The 27,111-nt window shown below is 38.9% G+C and overlaps 1 protein-coding gene across 1 annotated transcript in view; it reads left to right on the plus strand.

The window, feature by feature from the left end:
- tenm1 (teneurin transmembrane protein 1) overlaps positions 1 to 27,111 on the plus strand; it is a 349,430-nt gene that overhangs the window by 119,028 nt on the left and 203,291 nt on the right. Inside the window, exon 4 of the mRNA XM_038305307.1 lies at positions 13,522 to 13,768. Coding sequence (XP_038161235.1) covers positions 13,522 to 13,768 — 247 coding nt within the window. The remainder of the gene's footprint in view (positions 1 to 13,521; positions 13,769 to 27,111) is intronic.

Below are 27,111 nucleotides of genomic sequence, written 5' to 3' on the forward strand. Positions count from 1 at the left end.
ATGAAGAACTGTATCTATCTCCTTATATCTATATATCTCCATCTACCTATATATAGATTGATCTATCTATCTATCTATCTCTATATATATATATCTAGATATATATATCTAGATATATATATATATAGATATATATATATATAGATATATATAGATATATATAGATATATATTTATTTTAATACCTGGGAAAAATATTGCAAGTTCTGTTTGTGAGTTGGGGTCAGTTTTCGGACTAAGGTGTGAATTCAGTTCTGGGTCTAAGTTAGGGTCTGGATTAGGGTCTGGGTTAAGCCATATTAAATGAATGCAAGTCAATGAAATGTCCTCATAAGTAATGAAAACAAAGCTGTGTGTGGGTTAATTTGAAACTGTCATTTCAAAATAATTTTATACCTCGGAAACAGAAACTGTCCCATGCTTTAAAAAAACAAAGTTTATTGCCAATGTATAATAATTTAAATTGAGTTGAGATGAGTTGTGTTTTTGTATTTTATCAAAGTTTAATCTCAAATATTAATTATATTTTCTTCAGCTGCCCTCCTCAGTGAAAAGGTCAATATTTAAATAAGTTATATCATTGTTCCAGTGGCAAACATCATAATAAATGGATTTCACAGTCGCAGGATGGGTAAACATGAGCAGCAAGCAATTTTATGATTGAAAAAAGCCCCAGCAGATGTTTCACTACCTTCCCCTGCAAAAAAAAATCATTCTTAACCTGTAGTTTTGTATAAATTGTTACTTTTTAATATAAACTTTAAATTAAAGATGCCTGGGGCAAAATAATAAAATCTATAAATTGGAGAACACCTTTAAATCAGCCTGCTGAACTTCCATTGACGTATTTTAGTGTTTTCATACCATCAGCCGATCATAGAAATGCGGTGCAGGTTGGACAGAGCTTCTCCCAGCCTTATCCAACGCATCACAGCCTTCCTTCACACCAGTACTCTGTAAACAGCATCATTCACACACCATCCAGAATCCTCATCTGTGATGAGTTTGGAAATATAATATCTGATCCCACAGTTTGACATTTTAATATTTCTGCCCATTGATAGAAACACAAACTGAAAACGTTACTGGACTGTTTTGCTGATATTTGGAATGAACTTAAAATTCTTCCAGTGCAGCAACATCAAAGCAAATGAATGATATTTTGGAGACCAGATCATGTTCTCCCTGAGCATGGTGGGTTCTCTCAGGGTACTCCGGCTTCCTCCCATGGTCCAAAAGCACGACTGTTACTGTTAGGTTAACTGGCTTCTATAAATTCTCCTTAGCTGTGAGTGTGAGTGTGAATGGTTGTGTGTCTTTGTGTGTCTCTGTGTTGCCCTGGTGACCTGTCCAGGTTGGACTCCGCCTCTTGCCCATAGATTTCCAGAATAGGGACCGGCACCATCGGGACCCTGAGAGGAACTAAGTGGGAAATGGAGGATGGATCTTTCCAATCCGGGTCTTAGGCTCCTAATGTCACTGGTTTGCTCTTCTTAGGAGGCCGGGGCCCCTTTAATTGAATAAAGAAAACTAGTTTAGTGGTAAAGCTGCAGCAACTTCATGCTAAAGTGAAGCATTCATTCAAGTACCATCAAAGACTGATGGATGTTTTATAATTATAAGGTAAAACAGTCACCCGCTCATTGACTGCAAATAGAAAATGAGGACATATAAATGCTTTACTGTACTTTCTGTTCTCCACTGGATTGGTTTAAGATACGGTACTGCCTTTTAAAGATGTTGCTAAAATCATATTTTAAAGTCTTATATCATCCTTATTAGGTCGATTTAGGCATATATGTGATGAACTATAGCCTCTGTCAAGTATTTCTCATTTTTCATAAGTTGTTTCCTCCTGAAGACACTTTACCTCCCTCTAAAGCTGCGCCTCTTTGGGTGGGTGCCGCCCACTTCATGACATCACCTTCTTTGGGAGGCTGGACAACATCTGAGACTTTTCGTGGCTGTAAATCTAATTTTCATGATTTAGACGTTAGATTAAAAAGAACAGTCGGTGTCACTGTGCAGATTAGCTGCTAAAAGGGCCACTTCATCTCATGTTTCAGCCAAAATAATCCCCCCCCCTGCCTCCCATTGCTGATGGAAGCACATTTTCATTCCTGCAGTGGGCCAGTTAACGCTGCTCTATGTAGACCTGTTCAGATTTTGATAAAAAAAAAAATTAAAATAATAATAAAAACCTTAAAATTCCCTTTTTTACCCTCCTGTCAGTGGTTGTCTGTTGGATTGTGTCGCTGCACAGCTGCTGATTTAAGGCCTTTGCAGGTGTGCAGAGTTAATTAGCTGATTAGACTTTGGTACCAGGTGTCTTCAATATTTGACCTTTTCAAAATATTCCAGTTTTCTGAGATACTGAATTTAAGGCTTTTCATTATTTGTCAGTAAAAAAAAAAATCAACATTAAAAGAAATAAACACTTGAAATATATCAGGCTGTATCTAATAGATTAATAGAATGTAAACATTTCCATTTTCAATTAGAATTACTTAGATAGTTTAACTTTGTCATGATGTTCTAATTATATGAACAGTTTCCATGTTATTATGGTCACATATAAGTAAATTTGTCTTCCATGTTGCAGCAGCACATTGAAGGAGCCTTAAAAACATTTTTGGTTTTTAAACTAAATAGAGTTAAACTTAATATCCCAAATATTTTTTTTCTTTTATTTGTAAACTCATCAATTGTTTTTGTCTTTTTAACGGTTATTAATTGTTATGTTTTTGCGGCGCAGACTTTTAGTACAAACTCTTTGTTTTAAAGTTCTATAAAGACATTTATAATTTTATAATCTTACATTTGGAAGCTTCACAAACTCCAACCACAAAGTGTTTTTTATTAACATCCTTTGGCTCAGCCAATGGGATTTGAATTTACACACTTAGAGAATAATAAGTATGTAATTTACATGCTAGTCAATGTAATTTTATATAAATGTAAATCCCTTTAATGTCCCACGGTGCAGAAATTCCCTCTCTGCATTTAACCCCTCCCCTTGGGGAGCAGTGGGCTGCCATTGTGTGGCGCTCAGGGAGCAGGGTGGGGTTAAGGGTCTTGCTCAGGGACCCAGAGTGGAGGCTGTGGGGATCAAACCAGGTACTTGCAACCTTCTCAGAGCGCAGCGCGCTGCTCTGACCACCAGAATGTAACAGTTTATCTCAACGTTACCAAAAGTTATACATTTTAATACCTTTCCCAAATACCTCTTAGATATTTTCCCAGTTAATTCCCTTTAAATCTTGATTCTGCTCTTTATTTACTCATGAAGGGAAAAATCTTTCTTCAACGTAAAAAGAAAAATGTTTTGTTTTTTTTTCAGTGGTAGGAGAAGCTGGCAGGAGAAGCTGTGATGTCATCATACAGAGCTGAAACAAACTGGCTAGCATCGCAAATACAGTCATAACGCTGCTGCCCTTTCAGTTTGCTTTAACTCACTTCCATCTTTAAAAACTCAATTGCATCAATGGGAATTCTTGTAAAACGGGTTAGCTGCCAATGTAGGATTTAGTTTGAAAGGAGAACTTGTGAATTTGGGGATCTTTTAGGAGTGAAAGCCCAGAGCTGCCTTAGCTAAGCTCTCTAAAGCACCAGCTGGCACCCCAAGCCCCCGATGTCACTCCACTCTCACAGATTACATTCTCCCCTGGCCCTCACTCTCCCCCCTTCTGTTTAGGCCTTTTACCCTTTCCTCATACTGCAGACTCAAAGTATTAAGTTCCTCCTAGTGGTTTATAATTAATAACAAAACTAGTGTCCTTTTTTACATTTTTAATCAGGATTTAAATTGAACAGCAAACATAAACTTGAGCAAAAGGGAAGGACATTGACACATGGCTTTTTAGTTTCCTTTACTAATCAGTTCCTGATAAAGTTTATCATATTTTATCGTGACTGTTTGTCTATGAAACTCCTAGAAGCCTAAGGTTATAATATACAACAATATTAGAAGCTTTAATTATCTCCTGCAGCTCTGCTGAGTCCATCGTCAAAAAAAGCGGAAGCGTTTGGCCAGCGACCAAGACATGGGCATCCACCCACCCTGATAGGTCAGCCCAGAAGGAGCAGAGATCCACAGCTAAGGTGGAGGAGCTGTTTGCTGGGAGCTCCACAAATCTAACCTTTTCAAAGAACAGCAAGAAAAAGGCCAAAGTTAAAAGAAAGTCATACGCTTTGAATTCACGTGGTAAGCTAGCAGTGGGTGACTTTCCATCAGGAAGACGGCTACAATAAGTTCCCAGAGCTCTAAGGAAATGCATAGGAGGAGTTTTTAGGAGAGATAAGTTAAAGTTAAACCTTTGAATCTAATTGTGGGTGTTTGATTTAAAGATCTTTACATACAAAGTCCTTTAAGTATAACTGAAATTGAGCCCTTTTGCAAATAAAGGTGCACAATATCAAAGACTTAAAGCTCTAACGACCCCAAAAGATGCTTTTTACCAAAGGAAACATCCGTGTGAATATATTAATGCCATATATTGAGGTTTGTAGCTCAAAATGGGTGAATACCTGTGCAAAATAAAACATATGTCCAATTAAACTTAACTAAGAAATCTAACTTCAGGATAAAATGATGGATATGTTAAAAATATAAAAGTAAGTTTATGGTTTTGTTTGTAGGAATTTCTGTTTATTTCATTGCTAAAGCTGAAGAAGCTGCTCATTCGGTTTGGTGGGGACTTCAGGCATTTGCAAGGCAAATATGTTCCAGGAAGGAGTCAATATGCAAAATTTAGAACAACTTCCATTGCCAATGAAACACGACCGACGGTTCCAGTTCAGCGACTTTCAGGAAATAGACGAGCTCTAATTGCTTTGGAAGCATTAAGTCATTTAAAAGGTCTTCTAGCGGGCTATATGTTGTCACCCAGCTAAACAGTGATGTCATCCAGGCTCCAAATGAACTATTTTACTTAAGGATATAAAATCTACATGAAATCAACCTTTAACTGTTGCTTTTTTTATTGCTCATAACTGTTAGTTGCCTACAGAAGATCATTTCCTTTATGATCCCACTGCAGGTATTAATGCTATATTCTGATTTGATTGGATTTTTGTTTTAGGTAGATAACAATTAGAAATGCTGCCTATATCTGATTTCTGTGTGAACTGTTTGTGACTCCAAGCACACCAGCTTGATCAATAGCATTTTGATGACATCAATCAGTCTTTGGTCCAGGAAATGAGGAAGAAAGGGATGTGATAACCATAAGGGTTCAAACAATCTTTAGACAGCTGCTTATAATAAGTAGGACAGGAGAAACTGTCTTCTAGCGTTTTATAAACTCCAGCTTGCTCTAAACTCATCATAGCAGGTTTTGGATTCGAGGACAAAAGCAGCTCTAACGTCCACAGTTGTTTTCAGGATATTTGAGGGTAACTTTAATGTCAGCACCTGTCCTTCGACACCTACAGTAGCAGCCAATCAAAATGGCCCAACGCCAGCGGAATGGGAGCCTGCTTCCCTGCAAATCCCAGTGAAATCTTCTCCAACTTCCAGCCACTGCAGTGACCCCTCGTGCATATTGTTTTACTCTGACTCCACCCTTTCGCTGAATTACAGGGTCTGACCAGGAGGTGGCGCTTCTCTTTGGATCTTAATGTCCACAAATCATGACTGAAAGAATATGTTAGTACAAATATTGATGTTTAAAAAGGAATTGTAAAGGACCAGCCAAGGACCAGCCAAGGACCAGCCAAAGACCAGCCAAGGACCAGCCAAGGACCAGCCAAGGACCAGCCAAGGACCAGCCAAGGACCAGCCAAGGACCAGCCAAGGACCAGCCAAGGACCAGCCAAGGACCAGCCAAAGACCAGCCAAAGACCAGCCAAAGACCAGCCAAGGACCAGCCAAGGACCAGCCAAGGACCAGCCAAGGACCAGCCAAGGACCAGCCAAAGACCAGCCAAGGACCAGCCAAAGACCAGCCAAAGACCAGCCAAAGACCAGCCAAGGACCAGCCAAGGACCAGCCAAGGACCAGCCAAGGACCAGCCAAGGACCAGCCAAGGACCAGCCAAGGACCAGCCAAGGACCAGCCAAGGACCAGCCAAGGACCAGCCAAGGACCAGCCAAGGACCAGCCAAAGACCAGCCAAAGACCAGCCAAAGACCAGCCAAGGACCAGCCAAGGACCAGCCAAGGACCAGCCAAGGACCAGCCAAGGACCAGCCAAGGACCAGCCAAGGACCAGCCAAGGACCAGCCAAGGACCAGCCAAGGACCAGCCAAGGACCAGCCAAGGACCAGCCAAAGACCAGCCAAGGACCAGCCAAGGACCAGCCAAAGACCAGCCAAAGACCAGCCAAGGACCAGCCAAAGACCAGCCAAGAACCAGCCAAGGACCAGCCAAGGACCAGCCAAGGACCATCAAAAGAAACATCAAGGAAAGTGGGGAGATTTTGAATGGCTACTTCTGTAATGGGCCTTTCAGACCAGACTTCTACCCTCCTAATCCCATTATTTTCAATTGCTTGTGGCTCATAAAGGTGGTCTATTGCTGTGCCAAACAAAGCCCATGCACAGTGCACTGCTGTGTGTGCCAATGATGTCAAAGGTCAACATAGTTTAGCTTTCAGTGGCCCACAGCAAACCCAATAGAAACTCTGCCATCTACCACAAGGTGGAAAGAAAACAGGAAGCAGGCTTTTTATTGTCATTACGCTGTTGCAAGTACAGAGCAACAAAATGAACTCTCTGATTTTAGCACCTTAGCAGTGGGCTGCCATTGTGCGGCGCCCAGGGAGGGCGCTGCAGAACGTATCTTAGAATCATCCAATCATTTTACCCAGGATTGCGGTCGCTGAGGAGAAGGATCGATTTCACAAGCTGCTTTCTGGACCCAGGGTTTCATGCTCCTACAGCCTCGGCTTCCTTTCAACACTTTTACTAGCATAGCTATTGCTAGTACTGCTGACAACAAACAAACAGCGGCCCATTAGGTCACCTTAGCGCCGACCAGCACAGAGCACCACGGATGCATCGAAGGGCTTAATTATTTAACTTTGCTGAATGTCAGAATAATGACAGAGGCTGAATAATAAGAATAAATTATGTTTGTTTTTTTTCTTCAAAACCAGAGCCTTACATGTGGCTGTTATCTCCAACATTAATGAATAATAATCAATTTTATTTAAACTTTTTAATTTAAATACATTTTGAAACCATTATTCTGGTAATTCAGAGAAAAAAAACATGAAAATCAAGACAGATGTAAAACCAGAAAAGTTTGATTCAATTACATCTTGGATTGTGATGAAAAATGTAATTTATCTGTTTTATAATATTTATGTAGAAATCAAACATATCAAAGTATTACATTTGATTTGAATTAATCTAAAGCGGCATGGCATATGTCTGGGCTGACCCTGTTCACTGCAACACATTGTTATTCCATCTGTCTCTTCGCATCAGAGAAGAGCTGGCTCTTATTTGCTGTGGGCAATAGACTCACTATTGATAAATACCTAATAAAGCTCGTCTAAGAAACCAAATTATCCTCGTCTGAAAGCTAAAACTGATTCAGCACCTCAAACACAAAGTGAAAGGAGGCTCGTGGCTCCATGTGTGCACAGCAGGTTCTTTTCTTTCCTTTTTTCCTCCTAAAAGAAAAAAGTAACACATAAAAACATCTACCAGGGCTTCCTGGATGGACTCAAAGGACTTCCAGTTACTGATGATGCAGAGACTGCTAAAAACTGAAGCACCGCTTTAAAGCTCCTTGTGGATTACAGCGGCACAGAGCGCCGTAGTGCTCCAAAAATGTTTAGTCCGTTTGTCCCTCAGCGTGTAATTTTCAATACTCTGCGGCGGTTGAAGTAAAAATAACTTCAATTTTCCACAACCATTAGTTTAGACTATGCTACACTGCTAGCTAAACACACAAATGCATTTCCTTTGGACCTTTTTTTCATCTCATCAAACGTTATAATCCAGATGAGATGACTTGAAGTTGATTAAGACTGGGAGATTAAACTTAAAAATAATACATTTTCTCAGAATTTTTATTTTATTTTAAGGTTTTAACAGGTTCCAGAGAAATCAGAAAATAAAGCAGTTGCTGTTATGGTATTAAATACTGACAGGGTCATCATAGTGGGAGATTTTAACATCCATGCTGACATTGAAGGCGATAGCTTAAGAGCAGCCTTTAATGCTATCTTAGACACTATTGGCTTTGTTCAAAATGTGAATAGTCCCACACATTCTCATCTTCATACTTTGATCTTGTGCTGACATACGGCATAGAATGTGAAGAAATAACAGTATTTCCTCACAACCCTGTCCTCTCTGACCACTTTCTAATAACCTTCAGGATTACTTTAACAGAGTTCTCCTCCCCCAAAAGAAGGTTCAATTTTAGTAGATCTTTATCAGATAGTGCAGTTAAAAATTTTAAAGAATCTGCTTCACTTTCTCTCTGCTCTGTGTCGCTGAGCAGTGCTGCAGAGTGCAAAAGCTTAGCTTATTCCCCTTCACAGGTTGATGATTTTGTTGATGGGGTTGCTAGTTCTCTGCGTATTGCCTTAGACAACGCAGCTCCTTTGAAAATGAAAACCGTTAAAAATAGAAAGCTTGCTCCTTGGTTTAATGCAGAGCTGCGTACTTTGAAGCAAAATGCTAGGAAACTGGAGAGAAAATATCGCTCCACAGGCCTGCGGGAGTCCTTCCTAGTCTGGAAAAATGGTTTACTGCTGTATAAGAGGACCCTTTGTAAAGCAAGAGCAGCATACTTCTCCTCATTAATAGAGGAGAATAAGAATAATCCTAGATTTCTTTTTAATACAGTTGCCAAACTCACACAGAGACATAGCTCTGTTGAACCGTCCATTCCACCTGCTCTTAGCAGCAATAATTTTATGGGATTCTTTATAAATAAGGTTGATCTTATTAAAAATAAGATCACAAGCACTCCTCTATCCGCGATTGTACCTGAGGTAGTCATGGAATCTGAATCGGGTTTAGACTGCTTTGATCCAGTTGAACTCTCTGAATTAGCAAAATTATCTGCTGGAGGTTTCTTCCTGTTAAAAGGGAGTTTTTCCTCTCCACTGTCGCTACAAGCATGCTTAGTGTGGGGGATTGTATTTGAGTCAATGAGTCGATGCAATCAACTGGTTTTCCTTAGATAGAAAACTTTGTATCAATTTGACTGTATGATCTGGTTGAACTGTAAAGTGCCTTGAGATGACATGTGTTGTGAATTTGGCGCTATATAAATAAACTGAATTGAATTGAATTGAATTGAAAATAAAGCAGTTGCTGTTATTCAGCTGAGGCATGTTACGCATTGTGAAAATTCATGTATTTCATTAAATGTGCATCAGCGTGGTAAACAAGAGCGGGAGAAGAACTGAGCTCGGCTGAAACTCTGCATCTTTCAGAGAAATCATGAAATAAATATGTGATATGAGAGATGGCGTTTCGTGATCGATGAACAAATAATCTCTGCATTACAACAGCGGAAGATAACTCACTGTCTACAAAGACAATACAGCCATATAGGAAGATAAATAACGAGAAAAAATGGATCTTTGGAAACAAAATAACGCAGCAGATCTTGATTATGCGTAAAGCACTTATTGGATCGGTATCAGTGCAAACACAACATGCAGTCTTTATTGTTCTGAAAAATGGAAGGACGTGGATTTTAGGGATTTAAAGAAGCGTTTTCCTCTTCAAAATAAAATACGGTGGCCATTTTTTATTCATTTTAAAAATAGAAATTGTTCTCAAAATTATAATTAAATGTGGATTTTATCTATTCTATCTCCATCAGTAAGCTTGTGATAGAGCACTACACAATTAAAAAATTTTAACAGACATTTTTTATACAATTAGTTTCTACTTGAAACCACATTAGAAAAAGAAAATGACTGTAAATCTAAACAAGCACGCAAATGTAGGTAACCCTGTCTGCAGGCTGAATTCCTGCCGTATTTGTGGATTCACAACTATCAAGAATCCATCTTTTCCCACTTAAACTCCCCAAAATGATTCGGCCAATCATGTTGCAGTATTATGTTATCAGGTGTGACATAAAGCTGTGATGAAAGCAGGAGCTGCTGCTGCAAGTCAGTTTATTTATGTAGCACCAATTCACATCATCTAAAGGCCTTTTACAGAGACTTCCTCCGTCTGATGGAGTTTATGGCAATGATTTTTGTCTGCATTTTGACATTTACTTTGCAGCGATATTCACGCTAAGCATGCTTGTAGCGACAGTGGAGAGGAAAACTCCCTTTGAACAGGAAGAAACCTAAAGATTGATTGTTCGATTGATTGAATATGTGGGGTTTTTTTGGACCAACTTTCATTTTGTGAAAGGTTAGATCTCTGGTTTAACTGGATGTTCCAGTATACAAGCACGCCTAAACCTGAAAACTGGTTTTAGAATAACAAAAGCAGGATTTTCATAAAAACTGTTGAATGGCCCAAACCCTCAACCCATCGAAAACATGTGATATACTGAGAACTATAGAAAACAGATAACTATAGAACTTCTTCCCATTTGTAATCCAATATTTAGCCACAGGCTCGATGATAGCTTGGGTGTGATGGTGGTATTGTACACTTTTACACACAGAATAGTGAACGTTTGACTGCTACTATTACTGTCTTTAAAATGACATTACAGCTGGACTGATTTTGCACAGTGTGAATATTTGGAGAGATGCTTGTGTTTCTCTCCTGCTATTTCCTTTTCACATATCTACTATTGCTTCATTCATATAATTTCTAAACAGAATTTAACATCTGATGGACCTAAAACCCGATGTAGTGTTCAGAAACCACTGATTTTAATTTTATTTTTATTATTATTATGTCCATTTTTGCCTGTAACGTCTAGGAAGGATGTTAGTCTATGTTTGAATATTATAACTGAACTTTGTACAAAGCATGTTGGTGATAGAAATGGAACCAAGATGGTTCATTTTGTCAGTTTTATCTGCAAAATGTCTTGAAATTTGTCACGTCGGGTTTCCACTGCAAGGCCTACACTTGAATTGGAAGACTGTGGGAATCTCCCAGATAGGTCACATTTGGAGGTGCTGAATTATTGCTGACATTTTGGGAGCAAATACATTTAGGGCTTTGAGTAGCTATGAGCTTCACCCTTCGCTTTAATGTTTTATTCACTGTCAATACAGCTGAACAGTGAGAGAGGCTCTTTGGGGATGAGGGGGGTTTGCCTTCCTCACAGAGTCCTACCACAGACATGCTGTCCTTAAGCTGGGAGAGTTAATGTGTGTATATATATAAAAAAAAACTGTTTTCTCCCCCCTGGTGGGGTGGTATGTGTCATCCTCAAGCTCGGGTCCTCTACCAGAGGCCTGGGAGTTTGAGGGTTCTGCGCAGTATCTTAGCTGTTCCTAGGACTGCGCTCTTCTGGACAGAGACCTCTGATGTTTTACCTGGAATCTGCTGTAGCCACTCTCCCAGTTTGGGGGTCACAGCCCCCAGTGCTCCAACTACCACTGGCACCACTGCTGCTCTCACTTTCCACATCTTTTCTAGCTCCTCCTTCAGTCCTTGGTATTTCTCAAGCTTCTCGTGTTCTTTCTTCTTGATGTTGCTGTCGCTTGGGATTGCCACATCTATCACTACTGCCTTCTTCTGCTGTTTGTCGATCAACACATATATATATATATATATATATATATATATATATATATATATATATATACTTGGTCCAGTCAGGGGTATTGACTTTTCAATGATGCATTTAAATAACCCTGTTTTATAATGGCATAAAAGCAACTTTATAGAATTTTTGAAATACAATAAAGAAACTAAACACTTTCTAGCGCTCAATAATCGTTTGTAATAATTAAATTCAGAAGAACGGGCTGATATTGGCAGATATGTAGAGCTTCTTTAAATTGGTCTGCTGTTCGATACACATGCAGTCATTAACCATTCTGGTTCATTTTTAGAGGCATTTACATCAAAGCCTAACATCAGTCAGTTTTATCCAATCACAAAGCAGCTTCGATGTGTTTGGTGGCATTGCTCATTTCCAAGCCCAGAACAGCTCCAGGTTTAAACATTATGATGCTGTTGAGATGCTATTTGAAACATTTGCAGATGTCTAACTTTGCTTCTATTAAATCAACAACATTCTTTGATGCACTATTACTGGTGAAGTTTGAAAGCCTCACCTTGATACCTTGAAATGTAGCTTGTGTCGTTGTGGTGAAGAACTTATTTTGCCTCTTTTCTCATTTTGACCTTTTGCTCAGTCATCAAGCTAATTTTTAGGTCTGCATTTTTGACTGATGTCTTTTTTTCCCCCTATAAGTTTATCATGTTAATTTTAAACATCATAAACCTTTGTGCTCCATTGTTGGTCCTAAAAACACCGACCAACGTGACGGGTCAGATTTGGACCCTGTTGACAGTTAAGGTCCCACCCCCAAAACACCAGACATCCTCTGGACCTATGTCGGACCTTTTCAACCAAATGTAGACGTCATTTGGTAAATTATATTATTGTTTGGTGGGATTTGGACAGAGTCCTCCATGGAGGACAACATTTCGTGCCTTATTTACACATCCAAACTGGATATTGAGCAAATAAATCAGGATAACCAAAAGCTTCTGGAATTGCTCCTAGCTAACCCTTAATCCACAGGCTAAATGTCTACAGTCTACAAGATGCTTTGTGTCATGAAACCAACCAGTTTAATTGAACTCTTCTGTTTTATGTCCAGGGAAATTGGGCAATCATTGTGCCATATTTTAGAGAAAAATGTGCAGTTTATCTGCCTTTTACTAGGAAATATCTATCAAACTCCTATTAGGGTATATCTATTCATCTGAGTTTATTGTAGAACTTAAATCTACATTCAGGAAAAGTTAACATGTCATTCAAACCCATGATGTGTCTGTAAACCTCTTACTGGTGATTCACACACATTAGCTTTAGCTGCAGTTGTGCTAAAACTCCACAGAAAGAGCTCGCATCCCATTTAGTTGGACCATAATTAGTCGGCTTTTCATTTCAGACTGAGACAGACTGAAAAGCAGGAAGAGGCGTGCAGAGGTAGAGTTATGGTAAAAGAGAATGATAAATGATAGACTGCGTGCGCTCTGGGCAGACCCCCAGGTTACCGGTGTGAGGCAGTTACAGCTGGCTAGCTCATTCCGTGGAGATCTCATAATAAACATCACATGGGTAGTTTGGGCTGGCGGCTGCAGATTAAGCCAGAGCTGTTAGCTCTTTAAAGACTGCTCAATGTTGCAGCCGGCCAACAATCTATTTATAGGGTGACTGGAAGTGTATCAAAGCAGGTAGGCTGGGGGAAGCACCGGACAGGGACACTTTCTAGCTGATTTATGCCCTTCAATCAGCCTAATAACAATAAACTGTCAACTAACACTCTGCTTTTATTTGTAATTTATTATATGGTGCTCCTAATAAACCTGTGTTTATTTCTCCCCTGTCACCCCCCCCCCCCCCCACTCCTTCCTCCTCCTCTCTTTTTTTCTTGGTGTCTCCTTGCAGAGCTGCCCAGTAGTCCAGGTGGCCAGTTTACGTTCCGTCCGCTCCCCCCACCGCCGCCGCCTCCCCACGCCTCCTGCACTTGTGCCCGCCCAGCTCCCTACACCCAAGTCAGCCTGCAGAGGAAGACCATGCCTACGCGATGCCAGAGCAGTCAGGGTGGCCAGGGGGCAGACAACACCTCAGGCACAGACCAGGCGCAGCTTCACAACAGCTGGGTGCTGAACAGCAACATTCCCTTAGAGACCAGGTAACAGAACGCAGCGAATGCAGAGGACGGTCGTTTAAACGCCGCACAAGCACACCATGAAAAGGAGTAAAAGCTCTGAAAACGATGAAGAATGCAGGTTGAATGAGTCAAATACTGCTGGATTCAGTAGGATCTCTGACTAAACGCTGGGGCACATAGACCTTTTTTTCCAGAATGTGAAAGCAGACCTCTTTACTTGAGTCTTCAAATAATCCCGAGGTTTGTTCCTCTGAGGTGTTTCACAGCGACTCAGGTGAATTAAATCCAGCCTGGTTGTTCAGAGCATGTGAAGAAGATGTTCATCTCTGCTGTCAGGCTTCAGATTATTGAGGTGACGGATTTCCAGAGAAACAAACCCTTCATAAAAATGAACCCTTCAATCCCAATAATCCCACTGAAACAGAGACGTTACTGAGCTGCAGCTCTATCAAACTATCGGCTACTTTAAATAAACGTGTCTTTCTCTTAATTTGATTATTAAAGATACGTTTTAATTTATGTTGAAGAGAATTTATGAAGCATCACAACCTTAAAGCCACTTCCCTTCTAGCTGAAGGAACTGTTTTTTTTATCTTTATATATATATATATGCTAATAAAAAAATAAACACTTAATCAGTTTCCATCAGTGTCTAATAAGTCTTGATAACTTCATATGTTATAAAATAATTACTACTAAGCAGAAAATCCCAAATGAGAAGATAAAAGTCTATTTCTGATGGTCTGTAAAAAGGTTTTCCCAACTATTAAATTAAAGGTTTAAAGGTCTTTTTTACACAAGAAATCAAACTACTAAATAAAAGTTGCTTAATACGTTGTTAAATAGTTTTAACCTTCTTTTAGTCGGAGGAAAGCAGCCTTAGCCTGTAGCAACAGACGGTTTTCTGGTTAAATAACAAATGAAAAAGAAAATCAAGTTGCTTTAACCCTCATATTATTTAGTCTGATGTGAGATTGCAGTGCAGCTGAAGGTTGCTTTTATTTAAACAAAGTGAAACAACCAACGCTTGAAATGGACAAAAACAGTATTGTAAGGAGAGGCTCTTTACTCAGATAAGTGTTTGTTGAGACTAAATAACATAATTAAGCTAAAATGAGCGGTAAGGATGAGAGTCTTTGAAAGAAAAAGGTTGAACTCCAGGGTTCAGTTGGAGCCAAAACACGGTGTAATATTTTTATCCGTCAGTTTTCTTTATTTAACAAAGACTTTAGTCACATTTCTGGTTTAGTTTCGTTTTTAATGATTTAACAGCAGCAGGACAGCGAAGAATAGATGAAATAAGTCTTAGTAAATATGTTTTACAGGATAGCATGTGAGTTAGTCATTTAACCGACAATAAATCTGTTAAACCAAAGCATACTCCAGTTTAAGGGTTATAAAAGACAATATCTACAATACTTGTTAAAGTTATTAACATAAAAACTCTGATTCTAAGCAGCAATTAGAAGGTTTTGCTTAAAATAACCTTTTATTTAAATCTGCTTTCTTTTTGACCTGCTAATTTACTGTAGGTTCAGGACATTTTTAAGAGTGGATTATTTTTATTCTACAGTTAATAAGTTAAATAAGCCCAGTTTTAAAGTCTCACAGCAATCAATACTTTCCATAAAAATAAACTTGACAAATAATTGACTGGTGGTTGTGGGGTAAATGAAAACCATCAGACGATCCGACTGTCGTGCACGCTGTAATTGGCTCATTTTGTTTTCAGATTATACCATTTGATTCAGAGAGGTCATTTAATCTGTGAAAAACAAACCGCTGGACCTTATTTAGGGACGTATGCAGCAAAGGCTGTTGACTAAATTAGTTTGTACAATTTCAGACACTGTTTAGAAGAACAGCGGTTATTTAAATAACAACCTAACAAAAGTGTTCAGAAATATAAAAATAGGCAGAATAAAAGTGGTCTGCTCCTCTACAGCTGCTCCAAAGCTTTAGATAAAACTCAGAGAGATATGGAGGGAAACTGAAAACTAGCATTCAAAAAGAATCAAAGAGCAACTGAAATGCAGAAAACATTAAAAATTAAATTAACAGGTTATACACCCAATGAAGCACAGCGGCTCAGATATCATGGTATGGGAATAATCTGCAGACTATAATGTCGGGCCTATTTAGCATAAATTTGGATGGTTCATATAGATCAATGATAAATAGATAACATCATTAAAAATTATACTTGAACAAGGTGAAAGGCAAAAACAGGGAAAATTATCTGAGTTGTAGAAAGTCATATATTCTTTGGGTTGCTGGTCCAATTCCCTTGATGCCATAAAAACCCTGCAGAATATCTTAAAAGTAAAGAGAAAGAACAAGGAAATGCAGGAAGTGTGGCTCTGAGACCATATGATGTGTTCACAGTGAAGGAAAGTGGAAAATCAACGTGCAACACTTCTAAATATTGTTAAATTTATGCTGTAAATATTTGTTTTATGTAAGAACAAGTTTGATTATATCTTCTAAAAATCTTGCAGCGCTTTTAACTTTCTAAAGTGAGAAAGAAGCAGCTCTCCTAGTGCTGTGATTTGGAAAAATAATGTTTTAGTGCGCCTGTATAGAAATAAAACCCGTTCATAATAAAATCCACATTCTGTTCATTTAATTGCAAACCGCAATTATTTTGAACCCAACTGGATTATAATGGATTCATTGTCATTTTTCTTTTTATACAGGTAATATGAAATATATGAATTATTTATTCCCCCCCCCCCCACCTAAACCAGTATTTTGCTTAATTTAGAAAGGTCCAAGCATTAATTAGGAGGGTGAAAACCCTCCTCCCACCTGTAATTAGCAACACAAATGACAGTGGCGCGGTATTTTTTAGATATTTCCTCATTGCTTTGCACACCATCAAAGTCAGAGCAAATCTCCAGTTTTTTCAAGGATTCCAATTGTTTCTCCCACTGCTGCTGTCGCTGTATTATTCATGACACCTGCATCGGCTTTAAATATTCTAAAAGCAGAACTTCAGAGTCGTGCAGAAGGAATTTCGTCCCATCAAACAGAATTGAGACCGCGTAAGAAATAATTGATCCCAGGAATTATTTTGGAGATCCTCCATCCTTAGAGGCTGCTTTGCAGAGGAGGAAGCAGCAAAGGTGCAAAAGAATATGTTTGCATGTTAAATGAGGGCTTGGGCGTCGCAGCTGAATTCTGCAGTCATGAGTACGGGGCCAGATTGGCAGTCTGCCACGCCAGGAGAAGAAGTTTTAATAAGTTATGCATTAGGCCATAATTAGATCACACCTCATTTAAAGGAAAGGAAGAATAAAATTAGATTATGTGACCATTTAAATTAATCATTGTCCAGACGTGTGTTTCAAAGAGGACAGCTTGTCATGGCTGTAGTGTAATTACCGTACTTTCATGCGGGTTTCCATGTGTGTGTTTGCTTTCAATTAAATTAGGTCTTAAACCGGATTCATACCTTGTTGCCATGTAGTTTTGATTGTTCAAACAATATTTTTAGCAGAAAAATTTAAGTTCTCTCGAGGAGAGATGTGATTCCTTGGTTTCAGCGCTGCCTCTGCATATTGGATGCTGCCTTTTTCTAGCAATACTTTTCCTGCATTTCAGACTTTATAGTCATATAAGTTTCACATGAAAGTGTGCTATTAGTTCTAAACCATAAAATGTAATCCCATTCATAGTCAATAGAACAGTGTCCCTTCATAACATAATTCAGACATTATTGGCTCTCTCCTATCAGCCTTTTGACAAAGTCTTTCCTGCTTAACTGTTTCTGGCTGGGTTTAATATTCCAGCCCCCCCGCTCTCTCTCCCATCTCCGTTCTCCGCAGCCTTTTATATTCTCTGATACTCTGATAATCTAATGATTTCATATCTCCACTGCAGCCTGACTCTTATCAGCTCAATCTGAGCCACAGGATTAACCATTTGTCAGGTATTTACCAACCTGACGCAGAGGCTCACACTAACTGAATTATAAGTGACGCTGTGACCTTAATAAAGACGACGGGAAAAAATGGACAATGTCTTATGTTGTCAAGCGCACTTCCATTATCCTTGATTGGTGTTTGATAAATCTGCATTGAGAAGTATTGACGTCATGTCGGCTGAGATTAAGAATGTTTGAAGTACACATGGATTTCCTTTTTGGCTCAACATCCGTTATGATTCTGGAGAGACTGTCCTGTCTTTGTGGATGGAGCAGATATGGATATTCGATATATCCGCTCAGGGTCTCACACTGGGTGTGCTGGGAGGCATAGCGAATGTTGGCACCGTTAATGATGGACTTTTGCCCTTCTCTTATTGGTAAAACTCCTTCAATCACAATCGTTTGACTGTGGTGGTTTGGACTCCTAAGAATTAGACCTTTTACCTACGTATGCATACATGTAGTATACATTACACATAGTATTAATTAGTGATGCACGATATTAAACATTTTAACCATACCAATAAATTCATATTCAATATAATCTTTGCATAATCTGGGGTTTGTGGTGGATACAGCTACTGTATGAAAAACCAATTATTTAGTAGCTCTGCGTATCTGTAACAGAAAAGAGGAGGTTTTGGCTCTTTAAATGTTTTTCTGTGTCATCACACTAAACTCTGGTCTCTTGCTTTAATTAACAGCAGAAAAAGACAATTCAGTTCAATTCAAACACAAAAAAAAAACATCCCTGGAAAATGAATTATTGAACTGATCTATGGTTTAACTGCAGAGGTTTTTTGTGAAGTCCAGTATTGTTCAAATATACGATTCTATGCAGTCACTTAGTAACAGAAAATATAATCAAAAAGAATGCATCCTCACAAATAACCACAGCAAAAATCAGAGAAAAAAGGGAGCTTTTTTTCAGAATCTGCAAAGGTATTTGCTGGAACAAAGTCAAATATTTTCTTTTTCTTTTGGTTTACAGCACTAGTGGCTGTTTTTTGGACAGTAGGCTGACAGGAAAGGGGGAATGAGAGAGGGAGACATGCGGCAAACAGCAACAGATCGGATTCCGAACTGGATCGGCCGCGTCGAAGATTACATGGGTCATGCGCACTGACCACTGGACAGCTAGCGTTAGACTGTTAGCACTGGACTGTTAGCACTGGACTGTTAGCACTGGACTGTTAGCACTGGACTGTTAGCATTAGACTGTCTGCAATGGACTGTTAGCATTGAACTGTTAGCATTAGACTGTCTGCAATGGAGTGTCAGCACAGGACTGTTAGCACTGGGCTGTTGGCATAGGACTGTTAGCAATTGGACTGTTAGCATTGGACTGTCTGCAATGGAGTGTCAGCACAGGACTGTTAGCACTGGGCTGTTGGCATAGGACTGTTAGCAATCGGTCTCCGCCAGTCACGTGACTTTTGTTGCTAAGACGCCATTTTAGTTGGAAAAGGTGTAGTGTAAACAACCGCAGCATAGCTAAACGAAGGACTAAAGGCCTGTTTACATAGCAGCCTGTCCAAGATAAGTCATTACAGTTAACATAAGCCTGAAAACAGGGGCGGATTTAGGAAAATCGGTCTCCGCCAGTCACGTGACATTTGTTGCTAAGACGCCATTTTAAGTGGAAAAGGCATAGTGTACCGCGCCCGAGGTAAACAATTGACGTCACTTGGCGGAGACCGATTGGACTGTTAGCATTGGACTGTCTGCAATGGACTGTTAGCATTGGACTGTTAGCATTAGACTGTCTGCAATGGACTGTTAGCATTGAACTGTTAGCATTAGACTGTCTGCAATGGACTGTTAGTCTAATTGTAACAGTCCATTTCAGACAGTCCAATGCTAACAGTCTAATTGTAACAGTCCATTTCAGACAGTCCAATGCTGTTAGCACTGGACTGTTATCATTAGACTGTTAGCATTGGACTGTCTGCAATGGACTGTTAGAATTGGACTGTTAGCATTAGACTGTCTGCAATGGACTGTTAGAATTAGACTGTTAGCACTGGACTGTTAGCATTAGACTGTTAGCAATGGACTGTTATCATTAGACTGTTAGCAGTTGGACTGTTAGCATTAGACTGTTTGCAATGAACTGTTAGCATTGGACTGTTAACACTGGACTGTTAGCTGCAGTAGAGGAAGAATCCAATAAGTTTCCTTCTGAAAATGCCACATGATTAATAAATACTTAATGAAGGCGTTTTATTTCAGACAAATAAACACAAACTACTCTAAACATGCATTCTGATGTGAGCAAAGTCAGCATTATGAGACCCCAGTGTGTCTCTCCTGTCCTTGTGCTTTTAGCCTTCATTGGTTTCTGTCCACTACTGTCTACTTTTATCCCTTTGAGAATGGAAACCAATCAAGAAACCAAACCTGAGATTAGCAATTTTTTCCGCTTCTTGAAACTTTACTCTGTTTTTTTTGGTTTTGGCTGATGATAGAAGCAGCTAATCGCTTGTCTTCAACAGCTGAATCCGATCTTTATATGTAGCATCCATCTCTGTGATAAACTGGCAAAGTTAGAAACAAAATGCTGGATATACTCTAAATGTAAACGTCTGTGTTCAGCCATAAACAACAGTTCATTCAAGCCTCAGTATAAACAGTGAAGATAGCGTTAGCTTAGCTCCCACAGAGCTTTATATTTAAGATTAATCATATTTGTAGAGCATTATCCTACTGAAGTCAGAACTACGACGGAGTATTTTATTGAGATGATAATAAAGTCATAACATTATGAGAATAATGTAACATTATAAATTTGTAATATGAGAATAACGTTGCAACATCAGAAAAAAGTCATAATTCCATGAGAATAACGTTGCAACATCAGAAAAAAGTCATAATTCCATGAGAATAACGTTGCAACATCAGAAAAAAGTCCTAATTCTATGAAAATAACATGATATTAAAAGAATTAAATCATAACATTATGAGAATAAAGTTGTATTTTAAGACAACTCTTACAAGGAGCCCTGTCTTCCCTAAAATGAGCAATGTGGAGCATTTTGTGAAGTTATACTTTGGTATCAGTTGCACAAATAATGAAAAAGGACAAAAGTCTTTTAGCATCAAATTATCATCAGTGTGACTCTAAGTGGACTGAGGTTGATGTTTGGTGGAGCTGGTTGGTCGACATCTGAAGCTCAAAGCTTTCTTTCTGAAGTGGGTTGAAGTATGATGACTTCATTCTCATAATTTTACAACTTTATTCTTGTAATATAACTTTATTCTGATAATGTTGCGACTTAATTCTGATGTTGAAAAAAAAAATCTCTAATCTGTCCCTAATAATCCAGGTATAGAACACATTGACAGCTTTGTTAAACTAAGTTAAGTTTCAGCTTCCAAGCTTCTCTAACTCTGCTCCGGGATTCTTCCCAGAGAGGCGACTCAGGAACTTCCATCTTATTTAAAGGGCAAAAACTAAACTTATAAAAAAGCTCCAGAAATGACAGCGAGTCCTGGATGAGTTTCTAAATCTGGGCTGGCTCTGATTTAAGGCTGGTTTTCTGAAACCTTTCAACGCTTGTCAAAGGATGTTTTATTTAAACTATTTATCAGGCCTAATCAGCTTCTTCAATTTTTGGCTGTGAGGTTGTTACTAAAAACTTTTTTTTTTTAACTCTGCCAAAGTAATTATTGAATAATATTTCTATCAACGCCATCAAAGACAGAATCATAGGAGCTAATATTGCTGAGGTCTGGATTTGGTTTCCACAGAAGTGACTCAGCAGTCTGATAATGGACCAGAGGGAAGAATCCTGATGGAGCTGCAGAGACGCCGGGCGGGGGGGGGGCAGACCAGTGGCGGCTCATTTGCTCCTTTTATTTCCATATCTGTTCTTTAAAATCATAAAAATATTTACAATCTTTAATGTTTAATGTAAACCTATGTGAACCTTTAGTCAGCTGTTAACAATAAACAATCAAATCCCTTTTAGAGCTGATATGTTGGTTCATGTTTATGTTTTCTCTCTTAAATATTAATCATTATTTACTCTACTGTGGTTCCTAATGGGTAAATTAATGGTTACTAATGAGGAGTTAGAAAATATTTATGATATAAAATTAATTTTCAGTAGAAGGATTAATATTGTGATTTCATATATTTTCTAGTAGAAAGATTATGTTCTATAAATAAAGCAGTGAAATGGTTCAATGACGGACAGGTAGAAGTTGCAGCTGATTGGCTGTTGACGGATTGATGATATTTCATCAGATTCATACATGAATTTAAATAGTTGTTACTGCATTTCCACCAAAACAGACGAATCTAAATCCAGACAGGATAGATTGTGTGAACAAAGAGCTCCGCCCACTCCAACAGGAACTGAACCATTTGCAGCGATCTAATGGAAGACAGCCGCCAGGCCCAGAGACTCCCACCTCCCGGTGAGCCGGAGCTCTCCTTCTCTTCCGCTCTCTGGGGAAATCTGCCCTCTGATAAGAAGTCGGAGCTTTCCCGGGCATCGCCCCTAGATATTGTCTGGAAGATCAAAGACGGATCCAGGAAGAAGCGTGAAGCAGTTTTAAAAGAGCCACACAAGAAGAAAAGGGCTTCTACATGCATTGACAAATGCATTTTTCTGATCTCTTCTGCTTTAATCCACTTTCAGAAGAACATTTAAAACAGTTCAATAGAGCAGGCTCTTGTTGTGGCCTCAAACAAAAAAAAAAAAGACAATCTTATGGAAGATGTTTTTTTGTTCTTTTTCTTGTGTTTGTTTCCTGAGTTTATCTCTGGCCTTTCATAGATGAACTAGCATTGACCCTTAGGTGTGCAGCAACTCCCTGTGCAGCCTCCTGTGTCCCCCATCTGACTCGCAGCCTTCAGCAGGTTCTGAACGGCTGGATGGAGAAAGGACAGGAGGTAGACAGTGAGGGATGGACATTATCTCTTCTAGCCATAGGGCCACACTACAGACGGACTAAAAGGCAACACACACACCAAGGAAGCAGGCAGGCTCACTGCGACCCATAGATTCCCACTTCCAGACAGTCTGGTCGCCTCTAATAGTGCGTCGCAGATTTATGTGCTAACTTTCCCACATCTTTTTAGATTTAATCCTTTATTGTGCCGTTTAACGTAAAACCAGCTTTGTTAATATTTAATTTCTGACTCATTTTATTTCCAAAGTAGCTCAAGCTTTGTTGTTTCAGATGGAGAGTCTTTGCACACATAATTATGATATAAAAACTCCAAAAATTACCAATTGGTTAAAGGTTTGAATTTTTTAATTATTGTAATGTTTGCTCACGCCTTTACAGTTGCAACCATTCAAAATGGCTCTCCCCAGTGGGAGCACTCTTCCAGCCACTGCAGTGACCCCTTCTTGCATATTTTTTTACTCCAACTCCACCCTTTCACTGAATTACAGGGTCTGACCAGGAGATGATGCTTCTCTTTACATCTTAATGTCCACAAATCATGCCAGAATATTTTAGTACAAAGAGATTGATGTTTAAAAAAGCTATTGTAGGTGACCAGCCAAGGACCAGTCAAGGAAAGTGGGGACATTTTGAATAGCTGCTGCTGTAACTAAACTATTGCACAATTTATCTGAATAAAAGATAAGAGGTTTTCTTCTGGTTTTCTTTTCCACCTTTCGTCTTTGCAGGAAATTGAGACTGAATTGTATAATACAGAACAGTAAATTCCCAAACATCGGTTTTTTTTCAAACACACCAACATTTAGCTGTTTTTTACATTAAATTACAAAAAAAAAAAAATATAAAAATCAGCGTTTCATAGAGTAACTGAAAATAAGAGCAGAACTACTTTAACATAATTCTACTCAAGTAAAAATAAAAGTGAGCTTCCAAGAAATGACTCGAGTAACCGCAAAAAAAAAAAAGAAACGGTAAGAAGAATCAATAAACATGGCGGCTGATTGATGCCAATTCACAACACGTCACCTCCAGGTGCTTTATAGAAACAATGGATTCAGATTGGTTCAAAGTTTCTGTCAAGGAAAAATGTAAATAAAAGATGTAATTAGAAACACCAGATATAACGTTCTTAGAAAACTCATAGGAAGAAATTGAAGAAACATTTCCTCAACTATTTTTTCAACACATATAAGACAAATACAGTGTGTAATCAGCTGCATGTTGCAGCGGGGTAAACTGCCTCCAGGGAAAAATCTACTTTCTACTGTATAATATCTTGACCTTTATATGTCAGAGAAAGCTTAGCAGGTGCAATTAAGACAATGAAGCTGGTGGAGAACAGAACGCTCATTTAGCTGAACTAAAACTGTACCACCATCTAGGAATGGATAAAATATTAGATAAAACACTCTTCAAGATAAAACAATTAGATAAAATCCACTTGCAATAAGACAACGTGATTGTCTTTTTCTAATTGTCTTGTTCCATTGGCAAAGTGTTTCGCTTACCTCCTCAATTCAAGACAAAATGCACTTAATTTAAGAAAAAGCTACTTATTTAGATTTTATTTTTTTTGCAGTGTTTGGTCTCTCTGGTGCATTTTAGCTCAAAATGTGCTTTTTGTTGCCATTAATTAAAGTTATCTGTGTAAAGTAGTCCACAACAGTGGAAATATTTTATAGTAAATTTACTCTAGTAAAGTGTAAGTCAAATAAAGTGTAAAAAGAAAGATCTGTATAAAGTTGTTTGTGTGGATTTGCTTGTAATGTGCTTCCTTCTGCGAATTCATCTAACATCAAGAACAAGAAAGTTCAGGATCAAAACCCTGCAGAGTTTTTAATGGGATCCGTCTTCAGGGCTGAATGAGACTAAATGCGTTTAATGATGAGGTGTTTGAGGTTTGGTTGTTATGAGGACATGGTGTCCGGTGGTGCAGTCGCATTGCTCTATGACCCTCACTGTAATGGCCTGTTCTCTAAGGGCCCTTCAGGGACCAGCGGCCCTCGACCTCTCATCTTTTCCCAGCATGCTCAAAGTTACACTCTGCAGCTCAACATACACTTTGAAAGCAGCATTAACCCCCCAGAGAGCGCACCATAACCCGGGGCAATCATGTTGTCTGTGAATTCAAGGAGCTCAGAAATATTGTTTTCATTTGTTATGATGATTGGAAACCATAAAAACACAGTCATAAAAATGAAAGTATTCCTTGAGTTTAGGCCCATGCAGCCATTCTATGATGCTACAATGAGCTGGAGTTTCTATTAATTCTTCTTCTGCCTAGATCCACTTTTCCAAATTGGAAAACGGCCCCCATTCTCATGCTGGTCTGCCACCACCAGCCTCTGCCCTCCATTATCTAAACACAATAAAGATGAAATGGTACCCAGATTAATTGCCCTTCAGCTCCATCCCCGATCTTCATCTACTGTCTAAGACATTTGGTAATGAAAATGAGCCCCGTCGTCATCTAACAGCCTTATAAGTTAAGTAGTTGCTTTGATGTGTCAAAGGGAATAGGTAAGGCATTGATCCGTGGGTGCCGGCGCTATTTCAATCTGTTTCATATTATTGCTGCTCTGCATTGCAGCAGTAGCTTATGAGGTTGCACCAGAGAAGCCCCCTGGTTAAATCTGGGGTTCCTCAAAGGAAGGAGGACTTGGGCGGGATAAGAGATTGCATTTTAATATTCTATGGCTTATGTTAAATCTGAAGAGTGTTATGAGAAAAGTTGGATTTTCATGGGAATTACTGTTGCCGGTTGTTTGGTGGGTTAGCTTAGAATATTTTTGATATATATTTTGAATGTCTGTGTTATATTTTAATCAGTTTATTGTAAAACTATCCGCAAAACTGGAATCTATCTACATTTTACTGCCTTACAACCATAAACTTTAATGCATCTTATTTGGATTTGATAGACTGGGAGATCTCAGATTTAATGTTCATAGATCCTAATCTGATTTCCTAATGTGGCTGACGGTGCAGAAAAGCTATACGGCTCAAACTATTCTGCTAAATTTGCTAAGAACTTAAAATGCTTTCTAAGATCTCTGTGGGCTGAATGCACGTCTGGCTACATCAGTAGCTTTTAAAACATTTGGTTATTTTTCTTCTACTGTACACCAATCTGTAGCACCCCATAAAATTGCAATAAAACTCGTTAAAATGTGTGGTTGTAATATTAAAAAGTGTGAAAAGGTTTACTAGATGTTAATGCTGTTGTACGGCACTGTGGATTGCCTGCTCCCAAAATGTTTTATGGAACATAATCTAAATTGCAAAAAGAGTCCTGCTGCTTTTTTTTTTTTTACGCCACTTCTCCTTGATTATAACTTCCCTTTTTAATTTTTGATAGTCCATTTTCTGCCATTTAAAGACCACGGTAAGATTAAAAGCACATAAGTGCATCACAACATGAGGGTAATTAACTCTGCTGAATGACTGAACATTAAATAAGAGCTGATTTGGCAGGTCAGGGGGTCGCTGGACTAGATCTGTGAACAGACCATTTGTCTGTTTAATATCTGAACCCAACATGCCCCCCCCCCACCCCCCTTAAGGGCGCTTTAAATGAGCTTCATTCAGGTGTAGCTCAGAGTGAGACTTAATCCCATGGAGTCCAGATTTACATAAATAGAATCTGAATAAGACATAGAATACCTGAGGAAAAAGAGCAGCCTGTGTCTTTCTATAGTAATTGGTGAAACGCTGTCCTAGATAGGCCTGCGCAGAAACCGTGACTTCCCCATCTTCCCACTACAGTCTTCCTTAGAGAGATGCAGACGGAGCTCCCATGTGGTATTTCCCTTTTTGGAACACAAGATGCAAAAATGGCTCCTGCTGCACCTCCTAAGATCAGGACAGCAATTAACTGACAGCTTGCTTTACACCACCTTCAAAGAACAGTCAACCAATCAGAGGTGTTTAACTGTTGCCAGGGCAACCATGGTAGTTACATTAGAGTGGGAGACGGGGGCGTCTATGAACCCAGAGTGGGACACATCTTCTCCCACTTAGTGGTTAGGTGTTTAAACTCTTACAGTTTTCTTCTATTTCTGTGATAAACAAGCAATAAATGAAATGTTTAGTGATCAGTTCACAAAATTATTTACGTACCGTGAGGTTCAGCTTTGAAATGGAGTTTATTAAAAGCCTGCAGTCACTCTAATTCAGACTTTTAAAAATGTTATTTTGTAGCTTTTCGTAAATGATCAAACATATTAGGAACATATATTTTAGGTTTCTACTCTGGTTTGCCAATATTTAAGTTTATCAAACCAACCTAGCCTGGAAGAAGCTGCTGCAGCTGGAGGGAAGAGTTCTGACCCAAACCGCTCTGGAACCTCTGGATCTACGCTTCCTGTACAGGTTTTATTAAACCGCAGAACTGAATCACAAAAAAAGACTAGACCGATTCTAGAAATCTTTCATCTGCACCCATCTCATATTTATTTAGATTGTTCATTAAAAGAGTGATAAATCAGAGTGCAGGCTCCAACAAAGTGAATCCCAA

Source organism: Cyprinodon tularosa, unplaced genomic scaffold, assembly GCF_016077235.1.
Source record: "Cyprinodon tularosa strain WSP-4 unplaced genomic scaffold, ASM1607723v1 ctg555, whole genome shotgun sequence".
NCBI lineage: Eukaryota > Metazoa > Chordata > Actinopteri > Cyprinodontiformes > Cyprinodontidae > Cyprinodon > Cyprinodon tularosa.